The 24,048-nt window shown below is 35.8% G+C and overlaps 1 protein-coding gene across 1 annotated transcript in view; it reads right to left on the bottom strand.

Moving 5' to 3' along the window:
* The window catches only part of IL1RAPL1 (interleukin 1 receptor accessory protein like 1), a 633,102-nt gene extending 628,413 nt beyond the window's left edge, over window positions 1-4,689 (bottom strand). Inside the window, exons 1-2 of the mRNA XM_063084555.1 lie at window positions 4,548-4,689; window positions 1,675-1,954 (exon numbers count right to left, since the gene is read on the bottom strand). Of these exons, the coding sequence (XP_062940625.1) occupies window positions 1,675-1,954; window positions 4,548-4,689 (422 nt within the window). The remainder of the gene's footprint in view (window positions 1-1,674; window positions 1,955-4,547) is intronic.
* Between the last annotated feature and the right edge of the window lie 19,359 nt (window positions 4,690-24,048).

Genomic DNA, 24,048 nt, shown 5'->3' with positions numbered 1-24,048 from the left:
CAGTTTCTCAGAGCACTGGATCACAGTGTATATTTAAACATGTCAAAGAATTGCAAACTCAGTGCTTTCGAAATTCAGATCACTAACGTGAAAACATCATTTTTTTTTCATCAACAATAAGTAATGAATGAAATAAAGTGTTAGACTACGGACATTCAACTCGATTTTAATCTCAGATAAATGAGGACACACATTTGAAGAATTACCTCTACATACGCACGAACAATCAGAAATAATGATGTTTTGAAAGAAACACAGCAGATATGAAATTCAAATCAAATTACTATTGGTCGAGTGAGAATATAGCCTGTCGCAACAGTACTCTTTAACTGCACTAGTATGACATTTATCGATGCCTCTACAAACTTCTACTTTTATTAAGAGTTATGTTTGAACAGAGAAGGAGGGGTAGACCCTAAGAGAAAGAACAAGACATCGCACTTGTTCTTTTAAAATCCATTAGACACTTTTTCCGACCACAACCCTTTACGAATATTCATTTTTATTTTCCAACATTAACTCTAACTTATGATATATGTTGTCAGCATTAAAAACGTACATTTCTGTTTAACTTTTATGTGACTTTGGCCTGTTTTAATGCCCTGACACATCTGTAGCCACGTCTCAGCATAAAGATAATTCCTACAGGCAACAGTGAGGGACAGGCAAGCACCTATGACAGAGGATGAATAGGTGCCGAGCAGAATTTCAGAAGTAGAAGTCAAATTTTTACTTGAAAACCACACTAGGTGATTCTGAGACTTTCTCCAAGTTGAAAATCAGCTGCTTTAGTTTTTTTATTTATCTGAATAAGCTGAAATGCAGAGAGCCAAATAAATAGATTTAAACACACTCTCTATATGCCTGTACCCAGCTTGCTAATGTTCTAATAGTCTAATGACATTCACGATCACTCATGCAGGGTGTGATTCACAATCCATGAAGGGCTAAATGCTTAAACTGAGATTTTTAACTGCTAATGTGTTACATGGATACTGTTTCAACGTGTTATCATTAAACAAACTACATATGTCTCTTCCATAAGCTGACAAAGATTTGTAGATGTGTGATGAGATTTTGGGGGAATAAAAGCAGAGACTTTTTAAATTAATTTTGGTATTGTCCCTGAGAGACTTGGGAAAATTTTTGTATTGACCTGTCAGTTTTAGTTAAAATGATCTGGAACACAACCTTCATATTCCCTAACATGGCAATGCTACACTCCTCTTCCTGGGCACATACACACATTACCTAAATCATCTTTGCAGATGTGTGTGAAACAGAGGTATCTGTGCTCTATTTGTCTGTGAAGGGCAATAACAAAACGTTACAACTCATTTAGCAATAAACTATGCATCCTTTCTGCAAGTCTTTGCTTACATTTTATTTGCAACATTTCACCTCCTTCATAAATTTTATTTCATAGTCTTCAGTAATTTCTGGCAACATAAGTAGATAACCAGATGGTATCTCTTTTCTCCATAAGCTAGAAATAATGTCTCAATATAAATTCCAATCCCATCTTTTTTATGATTTAGAGTAAATTTCAGAAAGCAGCAACACACACAAATATTGAGACAATACCTTTAGGTGAAAAAGATAGCAGCAAAATTTAAGTATGAGAAAGCAGTATGTGATTTCATTGATTCAGCAGTAACAGAATTAAAAGGATACCTGATCACACATGCATAGAGACCACTGTCCTGTAGCAACGTTGGCCGGAACCAAATGGAGTCTTCTTCTTTGCTCATTCTACTTCCATCAAAGGCTATCGGCTCTTCAAAGTCTCCAGGACCAGAGCTTTTGTACCACATCAAACTGAGTCCAGCACTTTGGGCAAGGGAGTAATTTGCTCTAATATAACCATAAAAAAGTGCACATTTGATTCGAACCGGCTCTCCCACCAAAACTTGGTATTTCTTGATATCGATGGACCAATCAGTGCACCCATCAGCTATAGTAAAAAAAAAAAGAGAGAAAGAAAAAACATTAGAGAAAAAATTAAGCAATCCATTCATTCATTCAACAAATACTGATCATGTATATTGGGTCAGATTTGACTCTAGGCACACAGGATATGGAAATGAATAAAACTGAGGATGGCCCTGAAAAGTAATTTACTCTGCTAACAATTTATTCTTCACTTAATCTGTGACTGCTGGTATTTATTAGTTTGTTCCAGTGTGCTGGTTATTGAGTTATTGCCTTTCACTTCTAAATATACCTTTTTGCCTGCTCTGTTAAAATAGATCTGAGCCTTTCAAATATTTTTCCTTCACTAGCTGGCACTGAAGTTTTGTCAATAGAGGGTGCTGGAGAGACATTGCAGAAGGAAAGGGTTCTGCTTCCTAGTTCCAGGGTGCTCACTTGGCAGGCTTTTGCAGTGTGCGAGGCTTTTCCTGCACCTGGCTTCTGCAGGGCAGAGTAGCCAGCACCTTGGTGATGGTTTAGCAGAGTCTCAGGTGAAATATGCTCCCATGAATAGCTTTCCCCGGGACCTTAGAGGAGGATGTCTGTCAACTTCCAGAGAACAGATTTCCAACATGTTCTGCTAGTGGAGCAACTCGGTGACTTCTGCTATTCATCAACTTATGATTATACCTTCCCAATAAGGTTTGGATCTCAGATATGGGGATAAAAGGATAGGAACTTTTCCTTGTGTACTCTATCTCAGCCCTTGAAGTAATGGCAATCATTCCTCTATTCTTTAGGGTTGTCTTTTGATATGGACTGTGTTCTAAATGTCTGTAAATCCCCCCCACCCCGCCACCAATTCATATGTGCCCAATGTGATAGTAGTTGAGGATGGGGCCTTTGGGGGAAGCAATTAGGCTTGGATGAGGTCATGTGGGTGGGACCCTCCTGATAAGATTGGGTCTCTTATAAGGAAAGGTACCAGAGAGCTTGCTCTTTCTTCCTCCCCTCCTGTGCTCACAAAGAAAAGGTCATGTGAGCACACAGCAAGAAAGCAGCCATTGGCAAACCATAAAGAGAGCCATTCCTAGACACCAAATCAGCTTATTATTGGACTTGATATTGGACTTCCCAGCCACCAGAACTGTGAGAAATGAATTTATGTTGTTTAAGCCACCCAGTCTGTGGTATTTTATTATGGCAGCCTGAGCTGACTAACACATCTTTATTTCATACTAGCCGATCCCTCCATTTCTCCAATCCCCTATTATATTTAATAATTCTTTATATAAATATTACCTGTGCAAATTACAATGTGGGTTTTTCTCTCTGATTGGACCCAGACTGATAATTTTAGAAATAAATGTTTTACAGCCAAACTAGAAAGAAATAAAATAAAAGTGAGTTGAGCTCTGGTAGTGGCTTCAAAACTAGAGACAGAGGTAGACGGTCACTTTGCTCTGACTTCTAGGAGCATAAAGGGAAGTGTATAGAAGAAACCATGGTGAGAAATGGGGGTGACAGGAGTTGGGTACAGTTGGGTTTTCTGTGTTTCTTGGAAGCACTATCTTCCAAATGGCATCTTGACACCATTTTTTTAACCACCCATCTCTCCTGCACGCACGCACATAAACACGCACACACAAAAATAGGTCCCCACAGGGTAGGCACATCAACATCATCATCATCACAGGGAAGTTGTGGATTTTCTGCTTAAAGAGGGACGTTGCACAATACTTAGCAAGAGAATCAATTTGGCATTGCACAGAGTATATACATATTGAGCAAAAGGGCAAAGACCAAGAAAACAGGACCTCTGACAGCAGTCACATTGGAATATTGCAAGTAGGGTTTAACTCACCACAAATTAAAAATAGGGCAACCTAAAGGGTGTTAGAATAGGATGAATACTATGGAATTCAAGAAAAGGAAAATGACCCAGATGAAAAGGAAGATGTATATTAGAGCAAAGAACACACGTGATAACATATGAAATTAATTATCTGCACTTATTATTTTAAAATAATATCTAACATCTAATAAGCACTTAACTTTGTGCCAACAAAGTTTACAGATTTTCATTTACTCTTCACGGACATATCCATTAAAGCTTTTGAACTTGCTTTTCCCTCTACCTGGAACCTTTTTCACTAACCAACTGGTTTCTTCTCTTCCCTTCAGATGTCACGTCCTCAAACAGCACTTTGTAACTGCCCCATAAGAAACAATGCCTTCCTATCCTGGTCACTTGATACCTATTCTGCTTTAATATTTTTTCACAGGATTTATTGCTATCTGACTTTACATTATGTATCCACTTGTTTGTTTTGTCTCCCCAATAGGATGTAAGCCCCTTGAGGTCAGGGACTTTGTCCTTCTCAGTCACTTTGGCTTCAGTGCCTAGAACTGCACCTACTAACCAGCTCAACACACATTTACTAAATGAATGAATGAATAAACAAATTAATGACCAAATTGTACAACTGAAGAAATACCATGTTTCTTCAATAAATGTGAATGCTGAAATGTGTGAGCTTTTTCTGAACCTAGAATTCATTTTCCCTACAACCACATAGTCCTTTTCTTAATAAAGGTGTCAATTTCAGACCATTCTTTGATCTAGTTCATTTTACTTACCAAATTAGAGTCTAAGATTCTCATTAAAGGCTGTATTGAGGTACTATCTAGAGTAAATGTGCTGGAAGCTTGGTGGACATTATTAATGTCCGAGTCATTGCCATCATTTTTGTTAATGACTGCTGAAAGCCAGCACATCACGTTAAACAGGATAAAAGAACTATACACAGATGTCAAGGTTATGTAATTGCATGTAATATTTATCAATGCAATTCTGTATATTTGTCCCATTACATGAAATAAATCCTAAGTGAGATTTTATTTTTAAAGTTATAATTCTGGTGATAAGCATGAAATATTTTGCTTTACCACTATATAAATTACAATACCATTTTAGAATCAAGTTACTGTAACTGAGACTATCTGTCACAGAGGATATCGCTGCCAGTTAAATAGGTTGAAACACCTTTAAGATAGCAGTATAAACAGCAAGATGAAATTATTCAGTCTCAGAAGATTTGTAAGATAAAGCAAAATGCTTGAAGGTAAAAGCAAAAAGATTTACTCTAGAAAAGTTCTAAAAAGTTAGTAAAAAATTAGATCAAGAGAACACAGACAGTTTTGTTGGGACTAGATATAGATATTAATACATACTTTCAGAATATGCTTACAGAGAAAAATGTTGAAAGAAAACCATAAATGTTCCTGAAAATTAGAGTTATTCAGTGCGTAAATGTCAGTCAGGAAAAAACATTTCAAACAGCTCAGAGTCACGTGCTAAGGAAAAGCCAGAGGTGTAATGAAGAAATAAATGGCACCTTGGACATCACGGGCACCTTATGTTCATTTTAATATGAAAATATATGAAAGATCTATAGCTAAGGACATTTAACTATCACTAAACTAAATATATGCTGTTCAAAAACAAACCATCAAATTATTAAAATGGTTTAATTCTCCTTGGAAAAAGATGGCAAATACTATAAAGAACAATTCAAAATAAATTCAAATTGTTTGGGTAAACACATTTAAATAAATGATGGACTTATGGACAGTTACAACAAAGAATTTCATTAAATGAAAGAAGTGAAGAGTGGCATTTAGTTTTTTCCTTTTTTAACATTTTGTCTCATTTGTACACACACACTCTCTCAATGTGTGTACCATAATTTTTTCCCTAAATCAGTTGAAAATATAAATTAGAGTCATAATGACATTTCAGCCCTAAATACTTCAGCATGCATCTTCTTGTACATAAAGACATTTTTATTATATAGCCACAAAGTATTTTTTTTTAACTTTGTGTAGTGGGCACATCTCAAATCTTAAAAAGATATTTGATAACTTAAAACCTAACTCTTGATGACCAGAATTGCTGTTGATAAATTTAGTTTTTCATTACTTTAGCACACAAGCTCTGTTGGCTTGGGAACAATCACTCCAAAAGTGTATTTCCAGACACTGTTAACTCCATCATGTAAATTACCAGGTAACATTTATTATTATTATTTTTAAAAATTAGGGTTGGCCAGTTAGCTCAGTTGGTTAGAATGTGGTGCTGATAACACCAAGATCCAGGGTTCAATCCTTGCATTGGCCAGTTGGCAAAAACCTTTTTTAAAAAATTTATCATCAGGTAATTGTGAAGACTGGTAGTTTTTAAGGTTTTTCTCTCTTTCCAAGTAAAATATCCTTCTATAAACCTTTCTCAGAGAGTTTGCTATTGACACTCTTCTTCCTTGACGGGAGGAATCCATGGAAATACTCTAGTTCAATACTCCTCTGCAGTACATATTCCTCAACAGCCAATCAGAGTTTATGAAGCCATAAAATTACACTGGGGGATGGGAGTAGGAATCACCATACTCATTCATTTTTGTTACCACCCATAAAGTTCTTGGAACTTATATGAAGAGAGTGATGGAATTAAGATTCGGAACTAATTCCTTCAGAGGGAGTTCATACTGATACACCATTTCATGAACAAAAGCTACATACACTGGATAATGTTAATATAGTCAAATGACATTGGAGAAAGAATGTTTAATTAAGTCACTATTACTACATATGTAAGAGCTCAAAATATTTCCATGGTAATAAGCTTGAAGGTTGAATTCTCTTAAAAAATCTAATCATAGAGCTTATACATATTGCATCCTAATATGAAAAAGTAAGACTTTACTTAAAAAAGGGTAAATTATATTACTCTAAAGTACCTATTTGAGTAGGTATATTAGAATAATGATAAAATAATCAAGAAACCTATAATAGCATAGTAGATGCCCCACCCTGATCCCCTTTACTAAGATGATGTATCTATTCTTTGGCTCTTTTGAGTGTTGCATTCTAACAGCTCAGGTTGTCTCCTCTTGAAAATAACTTTTCATTAACAGGAGCCACCCATCTGGGAAATTTACACCCTCTTGGGATTGCCTCACTGCCAATAACTGACTGATGTGGGTGTACAAAAGACTGACTCCTTTGCCTCAAGTGGAGACAATTCTATGGTGCATTTTACACTGCAGGGCTCCTTGGTGGATCATGCCAAGCCTAGAGTTTACCTGAGACCTCATCTTCATTCAGCTTTTTCCCCTTTCCTGCCCTGCTTCTCTCCTTCACCTCCTTCCCTTACACGTTTTCCCTGAAGAGCCTCCCTCAATCAATAGTGTACATCTAAAGCCCTGTCTTGGGCTCAGTTCTGGAAAGGTGGCCAAACACAGATCCATATATTTATATAGTGAGAGCTACTTCATTCGAGTTTTTGTTCTAGAGACTGAATATACCAAAAAATACAAGACATACCCCTTGTTTTCAATGAGCTCACAGGCCAATAGGAGAAATATACAGAAATCAAAAGCACAACATGAAAACGCAATGATAGATAAATGCACAGGGCTGGTCAGAAATGTGTCCCAGGAAGGGGAAATTTTTGAGATGTCTGTCAAAATTTAAGTAGTCAGCCATACAAAAAATGGACAGAAAGATACTGATTTGGAGGTGAACACAAAAGCAAAGTCACAGAAATATAAGGTAGTATAGTTTTCCAAGAACTACAAATGGCTTTTTATTTTAGAGACAGGTTTAAAGCAGGAAATAGCAAGAGATGAAGGGAAAGAAGTGGGCAGACACAGATCGTGGAGCTTCTTTTATGAGATGTGAAAAATGTTTAGTGTCCTTGTGACTGTGATGGGGGTGTATTGAAGAGTTTCAATCAGGGAGGGGTGGAGGCAGTCTAATGGTTTTAGACAGGCTATGCTGGGTGAAGTTTTAGGTAGGGACATAAGTTAGAAGGCTTTAGCCAAGAGAATGATATTATTGAAGGTCTAAAGTCAGGGAGTGGTAGTAGAGAAGGAGCAAATGGGGTGAATTTGAGATAGATTTAGGGGGTAAAATTGGTAGGAGTAGGCGATTGAATGCAAGCAGCAAAGGAGAGGAATAATGCTGGTTTACTCTGCAACTCACATCTTTTTTCATAGACTGAAATATCTTTCCCAGTCAACTAGAAAATCAACAACACCATGTCTGTCAAGTGGTGGTGGTTTTGAAATGTTTTTATAATTTCTTCATATAAAAGTTTTAGGCAATGAAAATGTAGTGAATAATAAAAAATAGACTCAACCGAGCTATTCCTCTTTTTTTAATTCATTGATCAAAAATAAACATCTGGCACATTAATGTAATTTGATCTACCCTTAGTAGTGTGTGTGCTTGGAAATACCAAACTTGAGACATGATTGTAGCTAGGGAGTGTAGGCCATGCACATAAGTTATCATCAACACTAGAGAAAAGGCTGAGGCTAAATCTAAAATAGAGAATTTCTGCACTTCATCTGCACTGGCTGCTACTCTTCCCAAATATGAACTCCATCACTGAAAGCTGGCAACACAGGTGGCCTTTTGAGGAGAAATCAGAGATGGACCCAAATTATCAACAGCAATGACAGCAACAAATCACAACTAAATCTAACCGTTCTATTATGCTTTGGTTCACAAAACGGTTTGTTCCCACTCCACTTTCTGGATCATGTTTATCTGGAGTGGAACGTTTTCAGATTCTCACTTTTAAGAACATATGCAGTGTAACAACTTTGGAAGAGCTCTCCCAAATAGTTTTGGGTAGATTAGTGTGGATGGTAAGAATCAATGTTACTCAAGAGGCTTTGCCAATTATCAGGAACTCAGGATCCTTTGTGTGACAAAGCCTGGAAATTATCATCTATTAGCCTGTCAATGTAGGTAATCTCCAGGTGTGTGCAGGCCTTTGGTTAACTGTTACCATGTTTCTTCTAAGATATGGTTCCCTGTTGATCAGGGGACAGCTGTGCCCAAGATAAATAGGGCCCTAGTAGTATAATTAACACTATCAAATCTTAACCTCTGAATTCTACCAGGTATTCCTGACAGTAACACACAAAACTCTGTGCACTGCATAGCATGCACTTGGTGAGGATTTATTTTTTTAAAGTATTTGTTTTCTAATGACAAAAGACAAAAGAGAAATTGTAGGAGAGTAAAAGGAGAATAAACTATTCATAATCTATCATTTTGTTTATTCAGTTTATTTTCTCAGTTTAGATTATATGTTCTGTAAAATTTTGCATCATGATTTTTCTACTTAACGTTTTGTAATAATTGCATAATATTCCATAATAGTACTATAGTTTACTTAACTCTTCTGATGTTAGTTGACTTTATTTTTTCCACCAGGTTTGATTGTTCTAAATAATTAGGAAATAAAACCAGTTTATATACAAAGCTCCACAACCTTTTCTTCTAAAAAGGAAAAATAAATAAATAAAGAGTGATATTGCTTTAGGATAGAATTTCACAAGTGGAAAAGTGGAATTACTAGATGAAATAATATATTTTCAAGGCTTTACAAATATTTTTAATTAGATTTTCAAAAATAGTCTCATAACCTCCTTTCACAGTAGTCATTTATGGAAGCACCTATCTCACTACATATGCTAAAATTTTAACTCTTAAGCACTGTTGCCTAAGTTAAGCACCAAGTACAGTGTGCATACTTTCGTCTCAAATTACGAAAATACAGCAGTAGCATAAATATCACTCATCTAATAACTGGATGGCAAAATTGTTCAGCCATCATTTATCACCCCTAAATCTCTGGATTCATCATACATACTTTGTTTGATATTTCAAACTATCTTTTACTCATCATTATAATTAAATCCATTCACTTCTGTATTGTGTTTTCAACGAAAGACTGTTAACACAAGATTTTGCACTCCTTTTGGCCCCACTATACAGGGAAGCATCTTGCAGTTGAATAAACCAGTTGTGTTCATACCAGCTGTACAGACAAACTAAGGCAGTGAAGCTCCCTGAGGCGAGGTAAAAGCATCCTATGCCTGACTTAGGGTCCCCCTTTTGCTCAGTCTTAGCAGCCTCTCAAATTGCTGCTATCTCTTCTCACTTGTGATGCTTCCCGGCCTATTACAAACTACACCAACGCTTTCTCTCTTCCCCTTTCCCATTGCTATTGTTAACTTTTCCTTAACTGGGCCACTGCAGGAGGAACTCTTCCCTCTTTGGAATATGAGGGCAACTCAAAAAGTTCATGGAAAGATTTGTATTATCTTTTCATTCTATTTTTCCACGAACTTTCTGAAGGGCCCTTGTACTGTTTAGAGTTACAGCCTGTGACAGGCTTCCCAGTAGCAAGCAAATAATGACGTTGAACCAGCCAGCGCTTGCTCATACTGTTCAGGAAGGGAAGAGAAGGCATCATTGTGAATGACAACATGGCCTTTGTAAAGCACACTTAAAATCAGTTTTCAGAGTTGACAGTTCCTCACAGTCAACAACCCATTTGCTGTGAAAGCACCAGAGATGCCACAGTATTTCTGAGGCTCTGGGATTCACCACAATTAGGGACATGATTTGTATTTTTCCTGGAAAGGAACACCCAGGCTGAGCCTGAACAGCACCACATTGGATTAGAGTAGCAATATGGCCTGGGTCTTTTCTGCACCTAAATCTCTTTTTGATGATCTAATATGTCTGTATATCTTTTCTGGTTGAATAAAATAAACTTGTCTAGGGCAAAAGAAGTCCAGGTGAATATTCGTATTTCTGGGAGGAAAAGGAAGAAAAAGAAACCCCTGGGTTGCAGGGGAGAGTCAGCAACACTGACTCTTGGTTCCCTAATAATCTCTCCTTGCATTCTTTTGGAGGTTCGAGGAGTGTCTTGTTCCTATCATGGAAGTCTCTATAACATAATGCAAACATTTATTGAGTGTCTTCAATCATAAGTTGACTACTTTATTATCGATGGGGACCTGTTATGTCCCCTGAATGCCTCTTGAACTAAAATGGTTGCCCTCCCTAACCAGCCTTGCTCCTCAAAGGAAGCATAAGGAAATATACATCTGTAAAATTAGTGCTTTTAGAACACACTGCTTCTGTAAATCAGTTCTACTTTTACATTATTATGTCGTGTGACACTTCTTCAGACTTTTGAACCTATTTCTGAGCCACCTCATCTGTATAGATTCAGAAAGAAAGCAGTTTTGAGTGTCAAAGAGACTTCAGTGATGCCTTGGGAAATTGACACTTCTCTGCACCTCAAGTTATATCATTCATTCATTTATTCAGCATCCACTGTAGGCCAAAGAATGCTCTAGGTGCTGGGGGTAGAATGGTGAACAAAATAGAGTTCCAGCTCTCACAGAGAAGACACAATAATCATAGCAATATAATGTATTCAGAAGCAAAAATAAAACAGAATAAGAGTCTAGAGAACTTAGAGTGCTCTCAGTAAGGTGGCCAGGAAAGGGTTCTCTGAGGAGCTAACATTTGAACAGAGAATAAACTGGCCAAAGGTGTGGGACGGTAGGTTTCAACACAGATGTCTAACACAGGAATGCACTGGGTGTGGGAAAGCTGAAGTGGTTGGAGAAAGTGAGTGGGAGAGAGAGTGGCCAGTTCTTCCAGGGCCTTTCCTCATCTCTAAAAGGCAGAAAGCCATCACTGTTTTCCAAAGTGGAGGTAAAAACTAGGGAGAGAGACTCAATATGCAGCACCTCTAACTGTTGCAGAAACTCCACTGTATACTTTTCTGTCCCTTCCTGGCAGTATCACTATTCAATGGCTGGGGCCATGATGAAGTAAGTCTACCTTAAAGCATAGTTACTGTGTACCGTGAATATTTTGTATTAATTTCCTAGTGCCTTTGTATGAAAATATCACAAACTTGGTGGCTTAAAACAACATGAATTTATTCTTCCACAGTTCTGGAGGATAGAAGTCAAAAATGAAGGTGTCCACAGGGTTGGTTGCTTATGGGCTCTCCAAGGGAGAATCTGTTCCCTGTCTTTCTCCTAGCCTCTGGCAACTGCTGGCAATCCTTGGTGTTCCTTGGCTTGTGGACACATCACTCCAATAATCTCTGCCTCTATCTTCACATGACCTTTTCCTTGTGCGTTTCTATGTCTGTGTTCTTCTCCTCTTCTTAAAAAGACACCAGTAATACTGGATTTAGGGGCCACTCTCCTCTAGTATGACCTTATCTTAACTTAGCTAATCCCATCTGTGAAGACCCTATTTCCCAGTAAGGTCACAATTCTGAGGTTCCAGGAAATACATAAATGTCGAGGGACACTATTTAACCCACTACATATTTGAATCTGGGTTATTTAGTGGATGTGCTTCTTTTCTAGATAATAAAATAGACTGGTAAAGGAAAGAGTGGAATGTACTCCACATAAAAGTATAGAATAAAATACTTCATGAAATTTTCCTGAATATAATTTAATCAAGAAAGGCTCTAGGATCAAATATGTGTGACTCAAATTCATCATGATGAATACTATTTATCATTCTGTTTGTGGGCATTCATGTTAATAAAGATAGACTTGGGAAATGTATGTTATAATACAACAGGGTGGTATATGAGCTTTGGACAAACCAGACCCAGGTTCAAACCCCAGACATGTCAAGGTCAAGCAAGTTACTTAAGCTCTCGGGGCCTTCTTCTGAATTTTGAAATCTCTCCCTTGTGAGGATGTTCTGGGGTTGATAAAGGGAATTTCCCTGGACAGTGCATTTGTGCTTGTGCCTGCTTCATGCCTCTGAGCCTGGAGGGAGTGAGGGACAGCAAACAATGAGCAGTCAGGGCCACGGAAGAAAGAATCAAAACAACCACTTCTCAGATAATTGGTAAGAACAACAGTATAATGTGAAGTTGGACTGCTTGCAGTTTCAAACAGTCCAACTTGGACTGTTTCAATTGTACTATCCAGACTCAACAGACAGACTAGGAGTTCTTTAATCACTCCAGGCCCAGCTCCACAATAATGAGAAAATCCTGAACTGACTCCAAAGGCTTGTTTAAGAGCACCACTTTTCCTTGTGTAGAAATCTGGCTTTGCCTTTTTAAGCCTCACACTTGCCTTCGGCCTGGGAAATAGCCTTTATAAGCATTGCTCTTCCTTGTATACATCTATATGTGAGCAAATTCTCAAAGGTTAAGTTAATTTTCTCGGAGCCATTCTTTGATAGTTAATCTTCAGGTCCCATCCCTCTGTGTGAGATTATGTTTTTCGGCTTTGCCTCGCAATAAATTCAGCTTTAGAGTCATTGTCTTTGAATCTTTATTTTTCTTTTCTTAGTGTTTCAAAGTGACATGAGAAAGTGCCTAATATAGTACCTGGAATACAGTGGATGTTCTCTTTTCCATTCCCACACTGAACAGGAGCAGGAAAAGCTCCACTATTTGGCAAACACAAGCAGGTTCACATTGTACTACAAGAAAATCTGGATTATTATTATTATTTTATTATTCTGGGCATAAGATATTGATACATATATGTAACACTTTGATACATATGGTCCATCTTTTAAGAGTAAAAAAAATACCAATTTACTTTAAAGATTTGTTATTCCTTTAATTTATACTGTGTTCTCTATTTAATATATACCTTTAGTAGCATGTATCATATTGAATCATTATCAACTTACGTGTATTTCATTTATCACTGAACTGTGAGGACTTTGAGAACTGGGACTTGACTGTATCTCTATCTATCATATATGTATCTAAATCTCATCTAACTCTAATTATATATCTATTGTTATATCCATACCTATATTAATTTACCTTACTGTTAATGGGGTATATAGACAATCAATAAGTGTGTGCTGAATAAATGAGTGATTTACTAAGTAAATATTCAGTTAAATTGGTATTGAAAATGTATAGCTTGGGTGTCAGTACAATCACTCATAACTGTCATTTCTAGGTATTTCTAACCTTACTATTTTGGAAAAGAAAATTATATGAATTTTTTTTCTTCATAATATTGCAAAGCAATACAAAATTTTCAGACTCAGAACAATTTGATTTTACATTGAACATAGTTCAGAGCTCAGTAAATCCTCTTTGATCTATTAGACCATAGTGCACTGTTTGACATTCATTAGGCATAATATTATGCTATTTATTTAGTTTTTGTATATCTCCACAAAAACCCTCTATTTGGACCAAAACTGATAAGGATATGTGCATACAGATAAGTCAAAAAGTATTTCCACCTTGAGGTATTTTATACTTCTGGGACACTTATTGGACACTGGATTAAATACCAACATTATGAGCAACAGACCAAACAAACACTGATCATATTTAATCCCTTTCCCAGTTGAGAGGCACCTCACAGGGAAAGGCCTTTTGAATGGCAGGACACCCACCCTGCAAATTGATCCTTTGAATAGAGAGTAAATTGGCTCAAAGCACAGATTTACTTTTGTTTTGTTTTTGTATTACAGCATATAGAAGAACAGAATCATATTTTTAAAGATTTTGAGTTATAAAAGGTCTTTAAATTCTACAGCATTCCTAAATGGGCTATTGCTTGCAGCAATGAACGCATAAAATAATCATGGTTTAGAATTAAAATAGTATTTTAGTATGATTCCGCATATGTTACTGACCTCACTCTTAATGTAACTCACATATGTAACTCACTTTTCTACAGCAAACATTATTGAGAATAGCATTGCCCTGGAAGAGATCATTATTTGGTAGGGACAGACATGTCAACAACTACGCACAACACAAGGAAGAACAGAGCAATTCCAACAGGAAAGACAGCATTGCTAAGGCAACACAGAGCAAGAGGGGTGTTCTATCCCTCAACCCAGAACTGTTTTACATTTTTCAAATGAACTAAGGGAGCATCAAAAAGGATTTAAGAAAGACATGGAATTTTAAAGTGCCTCAATTCAAAAGTTAATAACTGAAAAGAAAAAATTCCAATCAATGGGATATTCCAGTTAGATAGGACAGTAAAGGGTAAGGTTCTGAAATGGTGGCGTGGGGATGAGAGCAGAAGAGCAAAGGTAGGTGAAAATAAGGTCAGATGGTGAGTTTGGCAAAACACCATGCCAAGAAACTTAAACTTAATTTTGTAGCCCAGTAGTTTTTAAATTTTCGTGTGCAGCAGAATAACCTGGAGGATTTGTTAAAACACAGATTTTTGGGTTTCACCCTCAGAGTTTCAGATTCAAAAGGTCTGGGTTGAGACCTAAGAATTTGCATTTCTAAAAAATTTCCAGGTGATATTGCTGGTCCAAGGATGACACTTTGAAGCCCACTGCTCTAATCAATGTAGACAGTGGGAAATGTCTGCAGAGGAAGTGTTATTATCAGACCTACATTTTAGGAAGATGACTCTAGTGGTAATATTAAGGACTGGTTGTAAGGGGACAGCTGGAAGCAGGGAGACAACTTAGAAAGTTCATAAAATAGTGGAGGTGAGGAAAAGAAGTGGTGAAGGATATAAAAGGGAAATGTGGGGAAAATTGCAGAGGCAGAAACAACAGGATGCAGAGATTGATCAGATGTGAGAGATGAGAGAGGAGGACTTGAGGATGACTCTGTGGTTTCAAACCAGGATTCTAGAGAAGATTGTGACATTATTAATGGAAATACAAAGCAGAAGTAGGTTCAAGGTGGAAGGCAACAGTGTGGTTGGGATAAAAGTCTCAGTTGTTAGCTTACAACACATTTTCTGCCTTTACTACAGGTGTTTTTATAGCACAGTATTATTACTTGCACTGTCTGCTCTGTGCAACAAAAGCACTTCTGTGTATAATTTTCATATTGTAAGCTCTGCTGGGCATTCAAATCCCCTGGAGTTAGAGAAAAATTCAAGGGAAATGGGAATGAAGTCTTTGTTGTATTTTAATATGCATGTGCTTTCATATGAATAATATCATACAGATTAATTGTCTATTTGATTAACTTCTTACAGAGATTGTGGGGGGAAATTAGACACACACAGTTTGTGTACTGCTACTTCAAGTGAATTTATAAGTGAGAATTTTAAAACAGGGTAGAGCCATTTGTAAGTAATGCTGCGTCTATTTTTATCACAATAGAAAAAATCTCATTAAAATACATGATGTGCTGTACACATAATAGCTTTACCTACAACTTTTTGGGCCTTCATCTATATTCATATGTAATCATATATTTATTATGATGGAAATCCATGAACATACTGCATTTTGTTTAGGGTATTACAAAAACGTATCTGTGCACCTCCTTCAAAATCTTTGTTTCTCATTTTTATCATGGACGTAAAAATAACAGTTCATTTTACTTGTGTAGTACTTTATTTACATAGTATTTTCATAAACATTGCCAGACTTGAGCAAGAAAGAAAGGGGTGATAACTTCAGAAAAAAACATGGGGAGTTTTTTGATACCTTTTTATATTTGTTTTCTTCAGCTTTATTGAGGTAGAGTTGACACATAAAAACTGTATATATTTAAGGTTTACAACATGACGTTTTGAGATATGTATACATTGTGAAATGATTTACAGATTCAAACACAGAAGATTGCTTTGAACCTTAAACTCTACCTTCCAGAGGTTTTATTGACATGCTCTCAGGCATTCTTTAAATAATCGCAGTAAGTAGAAATCTATGTTTAGACAGTAGAAAATTACATTGATTCAGGCTTTGTTGTTTTGGTTTTGTTTTCCCTGTCTTTGAGAGTGCAGCCTCTGGGTGTGGGACAAATTCATATACATTTTATAGGGTTGATAAATTTGAAGGGAAGTACTTATATGAAAAACTGTACTAGACAGTCATTGATATGGATATCTACTAAATTCAAAGCAAATTCAAGCTGCCTCAGTGTTACTTACCAATTAAAAGATCCTCAAGTGCTAGTTTAAGTAAGACTATCTTTATAATCTGTTTATTAATACTGATCAAACTCAAAACTAGCAAAATCGTCTGGTCTAGCAGATGCTACCTAATGATAACATTTACTGCAGTTAGTTATTGTCATTTACATAAAGTTTGCCCTCTCAGTGAGTGAAATCTTGCTTTTCATATGGTTAATTAATAAATACCTTTAAAGATGAATATATAACTTATCATGGTTCTTCCAGGTTAGTGTCCTTTCTTGGCCACTCTAGCAAAAAGCTGGAGGTGGGTTCCTTGATACACGTCTTAAAGGTTAATATCTCAGATCCTTAGTAGTCATACCATGATTCTTTCCTTTAACATGTTTCAGACAACAAAAAATTTTTGAATTTTGGGAAGGAGGAATGATTTCACAGTGCTTAGTCTGTACCACCTCTGGATGGGGGCATTCACTGATTTATTCTTTACTTCAACAAATATTTATGGGGTACCTGCTGTACCCTAGGCATTGCTCTGACTGGACTAAGGTGTTTGATAAGCTCACTGCATAGCAGATTAAGCAAGGTTCTCTTCCTTTATTCTAAATTACAGTTTACTTTGTTCCCAGTGTATTGTCATAAGGAAGACAGGACATTTGTCTCAAACCTTATTTTATTTTTTCAACCTGGTATTAATGGATATTTTCAAAGATAAGCAAAGCTATGTGGTGGGTTGTTCTTAGTGATCATAAAATAAATATATATTTGTATGATCTTTTAATTCTACTTTTCCATGAACTTTTTGAAGTACCCTCCTGTGTGTGTATGTGTGTGTGTGCATTTCTTCATCTATTGATCCTTAGTTTTCAAAGGTAAGTTCTTATTTTGTATTTGACAACAAGGCTACCCAGGACTATACAGAGACCCACTTGGGTACCATGGAATTATGAAAAATAAATATTTACTTTGAAATTTATAAAGCCTGTGCATCCTTTTTCTTTATTTCCAATAGTGTGCCGTGAAATAGTTAATCACATACTCTTTTATTCTATAAATTGGAAAATACTGAATAATTCAACAGCTTTGAAATTTCAGAATTTCATTCAACAGAGTAGCTGTAGTCCCTGATCTCTATTTTAATATGCTGCCAGTTATTGCAAGTCATAATAGCATAATACAGGGCCCGGATGAATATCATTCACTCAGTTGTTTCCTTGAACAGCTTCAGGGTATGAAGTAAACTACACTACATCACTGTCCTTATAATGAGATGGTTCTGTTGGATAAACAAACTCCCCACAGACCCTCCCTGCTGATAGGACCCAGTGAACCAAATATTTAACCCCTCACAGAGGCTCCTCCCTGCCATTCTTCAGTATTGCATGCATCATTTTCAAGAGAAAATTTGATGTGAAGAAGTAGAAAATTGAGCTACTGACTCCTGGGGCCATTGCTACAACCTGGCTTAGTAACAAAGCCTCAATTCAATTTCTGGGTCCTGTGAGATAATAGAAGTTTCAAAGTTCCCAATAAAATTGTGGAAATATAAATTCTTGTTCTATCTGACCAATTTACACACAGCATTCGGTAAAACCAGCCTGCCTAAGGAAACCGCTAAAACAAAGCATGGAGTTAATGCGGTGCTTGTTCATTTGCTGGAAATATTCACTGAGAAAAATTGACTCATGCAGAAAGTGGAAACTTTTTTATTCCAGTGTTTAAAAGATGACAGCTTTGCTTTAAAAACATCTCTTCTTCTATTAGAATGAGGGCTTCTGCAGGAGAAAAATAGCATAGCTCAGTAATGATACTTCGATAGTTCTTATGTGTGGGGATGTTAGAATGCCAAGTTTGGTTGAGTTGTCTTTGTTTGTATTTATGCATTTGTGTGTGTGTAGTTTTTACCACTAACTTCAGAGCCATAATGTTTAATATCTTTGCAACATCATAGTTTTCTTTCATAAACTGTACAATAGAATGGTATTCAAAGGCATGCTCTTTATAGTCAACAGTTCATGTCCATCACTCTCATAATGGAAATGTAATGTCATAAGCGCTTTAATACAGTCATGAACAGAGCACTATGAGAGCATTAACTTTTCCCAGGGGAGTCAAAAAAGGCCTTCATGGAAACATGCAAGGGATGGGGCTTTGAGAGTTCAGTGATGAATTCAGTGATGAAAATTCTGAGAAGTGAGAAAAGGCAGTGAGTAGTGAAATGATAAAGTATATATGATAAAGAATGGCTTGGACAGAGCATAGAGTTTTGGGGCCCACGATAGGCAGTGATGGAGGATGAGGTTGGAGAGAAAGGCCATTTGTTTGTTTATGTGTCACCATGCCATGACCAGCCATGACTGATTGGTGCAAAGAAGCCCACCTAACTAAGGGCAGCTAATTCCTAAACAGGCAAATAACCTGTGTCTTGATTTCATGAACAAAAGATGAGCTGGCCCAATCAGAGTCCTCCTCCACAAGTATAAATAAAGGTCTTAAGGCAGATGTAGGGCCAGAGAAGCTGTGATGAACACATGTAATCCAAAGTTACAAGGGAGGAGAAACTATGATTAAGTAGAGAATGCTAGTCCTAGGGAGATAAGAGCAAAGCCCTGCAGACAGAAACTTAGAAAAAGTAGAGAAATCAAGAGACCCATTAAGGAAAGAACCATAGATCAAAGCAATTCTTTAGAACTTAATTATTGACTGTTTTAAGTTTTGGAGTTGAATCACATGCATTCTTATAATAAAATACTTTTAAAGTAATTTGAATGGGCTCTAAACTGTGTACCAAAAAAAAAGGGGAGGGTCGTCACGTTAAATATTTTCGTAATTAGGATTGTACTATAAGAAGCAGGATTTCATTTTCTGCATTTTATATTAATATCGCATAATGTGTATTGTTTTATATATTATTTGAAAAGGTTAGTTGGGTATATGTTTTCTCTATAAGTTCATCATAATATTATTAGATATTTAAGTTCTTTTAACATTCATTATAATATATAGAATCATGATCAAAGTCATTTTATATACATTTTGTTTGAATTTCTGATTTTACCTTCAGCTTGAATACCAAAAGGAGGACTACTGGGTTAAAGGGTATCATGTTTTGTCAAATTCGTTCTACAGAGTTTGCACCAATTTATATTCCTGTAGGCAGGTTATGGAAGTATTCATTTCACACCATCCTATCTATATTAATTATATTTCTACATCATTGCATTCCCTTCCATCCAATGCCCATTCTGCTCTTTCCACACCTGCTTATGAATCCACAAAACAACAATAACAAGAAAACCCAAACTTGAAAAGATATTCTCCAGTTTATATATTTTTGTATAATTTACCTTCAATTTCTAAGTATATAGTGATGACACCAAAATCTACAGATTCATCTGGGTTCCTCTTTGGTAATTTTCAAATCCATCATCATTTGTTTATCTTTGTAAGCCCTAAATGCAGTGAGTTCTTATTAATGGTGGCTACTGGCTAATGGTGTTACTCTGGGTGTATTACCTAACCTATCAGGTCATAATTGGTGATCTCTCCCAACACAATTAACTTATGTTGCTAATGAAAACTTTTTTATATCTACTATGCTTCAGCAGTACACACTGATAAGCAATTTTAATTCTTTATACCTACACATGCACACAGGAATAAAAATACAACAGCAAAACGATTCCATACTTTCCCTTTTCCTGAGTGTTTTCAAGTAACAGATAAATCAATGTTAAAAAAAAAAAAACTGTGTCAAGAAAGGTGAATTAAAATAGTCACCACCCTACAATAACAGCAAAGTAGTCATGAGTTAATACAATTTAAAGGTAGATCCTTATCTTAAGTTGTGAAGTTCATATATGCTCACAAATGCAAAAATACTTTACTTATTATTTTGAATTTTACCACAGAAAAACATGCCACATACAAATACAGTACTAGTGTATATATGTGTATATATCTTCATTTATATATCATAGATTTATGTATAAGTTATGTAAATATATATTACAGATAAATATACCTAATGTTCATGAAGTAATGCTCTATATCAAATTCAATGGCTTTATTTAAACAACTAACATTGAGAATAGAATCATGTGGCAAAACCATGATAAATGCATCTGCTAATTGGTTTCTTCATTGTGGCTTTTAGCCTTAGATGGGCCACACATCTGTAATAAAAAAACAACACAAAACACAAATGTACTCAATCACGCATTACCTTTCTCTTTCACTTTCAAGTCCGTAAGGTTGAAATCTGCTTTGTGCCAATTTCAGCAGTGCTTTGATGATTATATTTTTCTTTAGAATAACTGGAGGACTTTTTTTTTTTTTTTTAATTTTATTTTGTCGATATACATTGTGGACTTTTATAATCCATCCACTTCTGTTCATTTCTTGTTGTGGGCAATTCAGAAAGATAGATCAACAGGGGCCCATTTTGTGTGCCATGGATTTGAGTTTAATGGCACATACAAAAAGACTTTAAATTATTCTCAAAGAAAGTGACTAATTCCCCAGTGCGTCTGAGGGATAGACTGCCAGCTCCCCTGCACCTCTGTACAGTTACTCCAATTAGCAGCAAGTAGTATAAAAATATAAGCATTAACAAGTTGACTGAGTTTGGAATCAGGGAGACCAATTGGGGTCAATCTGAGAGTGTACCATAAAGAAGGACTGCAAAACCTTGACATCCTCATAAAAAAGTTCACAACTCAGAATTAAAATCAGTTTCAGTAACTCATGACCACTAATGGTCTCTAAGTAAGGCACAATCTTTTGAATAAACTGACAGTTATGTGAAGGATTAAAAAAAAAGAGAGAGAGATAATTCTTTAATGGGCTGTTTAGTCCTACAGACATTAGACGTTCTTTTCAGTCCAGTCACATATATTAATTGTTCATGTTTATTTCACATTCACTTACACACATGTACATTCTATTGCAATTTTGAATTGACTCTCTTATTAAACTATATTTTATTTTAAACAAACAAAAGAAATGGGGGTGTATGGTATTTTGAAAAGATAACTACTAGCAATGATATCAATGGGATCTCCATGACATTTTGTATATACATATTCCAAAAAGAGATAAGGAAATATACACACTCAAAAATTGGTTCTATGATATAGATTCTCTTTGTGTATATAATGAATGCAATAAAATGCCCATTACAACATACCTGCCTAAATAATTGATTTGATTATGATGTATATCTAAATTATGTTCTCTGATATATAAGCATAGTTGTACACTCTATTCCTCTTCTATACGTGAAAAGCCCATAATACTATGGTTATCTTCCTCCAGGGTTCTACTCTGTTAATTATGAAATGTAAAGGAACAAATGTTGGTATTTGTTCCTTTAAGTAACAGAAAATAAAAATACCAACAATCCAAAATAAATGCAACATTTTAAGGTCGATCCAACCGACTCTGAGTGATTCTAAGGAAGGATGTCTCTGCACGTCCTGCAAGTACAAATTTGTAACATTTCCTGAAATCTGCTGCATGATAGTTCGTTTTTAAGTGAAGAACTCTGCTGTACAAACGCATATTAATTTATGGTTATTTAAACATCTCTGAATAATTAAAAACTATGCAGCTTGAATTTACATTAAATACATTTTAAACAATAGGCAGAAACAGAGTTCTATAACAGAGAAAAATCAATGAAACCAAAAGCTGGTTCTTTGAAAAGATCAGTGAAATTGATCACACTCTAGCAAGGCTAACCAAGAAACAGAGTTTGATAAAAATTATGATGCCATAATTATCTAGACTGGCTTGTATTTTATAAACAAGTACATGTAGAATAATTGAGAACCTAGTTCCCAAGAACAGAGTTTATGTTTTCAACATTTAGGTCAATGTCATATTATGTACAACACATAGTTATATGTATGCTATGTATATGTTATATTATGTATAGCACATAGGTATACATATGTTATATGTAATATATATATATATATACTTACATAGTATAAATATATTTCTATTTGAAAAGTTGTAAGTTTATATATTTATATAAAACAAAAATTATATTGACTATATTCACAGTCCCTTTAGGTGTCTATACTGAAGCCAAAACAAAACTAAATGCAATATGTGAAATCTTTCCTGTCACCTTCCCCCTTCCCCTTTCGTGAATGTTTACTTAGAGAGAGAACTTATCAACCTCAGTGTTTCACTACCAAAAGGGTGCATTGTTTTCAGAAAACTGAGGTACACGAAAATGTCAACATACATATTCCAGAGACCAGGGAGGGACCAAGCCTTCCCAGAATTTCACAAAAGAAGAAATTTCTGATTCCCAACTCTATTAAAATCATAGTAAGCTTAGAGGGAAAAAATGATATGCTCTTGAATATAGTACATTTGGAGCCAATTTGTGCTGAGAATATCAATGCAAAATAGCATAGCATACTATAAACACTAAAATACCACAAGCAAAGGATAAAAAGGAAATTTTATCATCTGCAAAAACATGTGTAAAGAAAGAATATATATAGTATGTGTGCCTAAAGTAAACTTAACCCATATGTTAATTGATTACATTAAAAGATTTTAGAAAAGCTGAGTGGCATATGTTCCTACTCCTCCATAATTGGAGAACTAGAATATATCAAAACATTTTTGATTTGGAGATCTATAACTACTAAAAAGAAGAATACATTGTCTGTTCTAAGTTTGGTCTATGAGAGGGAGAGAGAGAGAGAGAGGAGTGAGATTACAAATCAAAAGGAACTAATACTGGTGAGCCAATTGTAGGGAGTTTTAGTAGAAACCAAGTACTTACCCCTGGACTACCTCTTATCCCCTCCTTCTCCGGTGTCTTTTCTATTCCAAGCCTAATAGGGATGGTTGGATGTGATAAGAAGACTCAATGCTTTCTCACTTCAGATAAAACCATAAACTTGACTTATCCTTGCAACATAAAGCCTATGATTGGATCAGGGATTATTTTGCTTCAGTTCTGTACTTCGCACATCATGTTCGGATATATTGAAGGTCAGTCAGAGTCAAAGCAGACAAATATTTTAGGAGTAATCAAGCTTTGCGTTCTGGACTTTTCCCTCGTTACCATGAGAGAATATTTTCAGTATCTTTACTGAGAATTATGTTGAAGACAACTGAGATGCAAACGCTTTGACCTCTTCATAATAACTGAGTATTAACTGATTTGCTACTGCTGTTTTCCCAGTTTATGTTTACTAACACTATTTCATTTGGGAGAAAATAATAAGCTAAGGTCATTAATAACATACTACCAATAATCAATCCTTCCTTCCACCTTTATTGCCTTCCTTCCTTCCACATTCATAAAGAATAAAACACAGTGTCTGCCCTCTATAAACTCACTTTCTAATAGGAGGGACAAACACAT

Source organism: Cynocephalus volans, chromosome X (assembly GCF_027409185.1).
Source record: "Cynocephalus volans isolate mCynVol1 chromosome X, mCynVol1.pri, whole genome shotgun sequence".
NCBI classification, from domain to species: domain Eukaryota; kingdom Metazoa; phylum Chordata; class Mammalia; order Dermoptera; family Cynocephalidae; genus Cynocephalus; species Cynocephalus volans.
The sequence above is the reverse complement of the archived record's forward strand: the minus strand, read 5'-3'. Positions and strand labels throughout refer to the sequence as shown.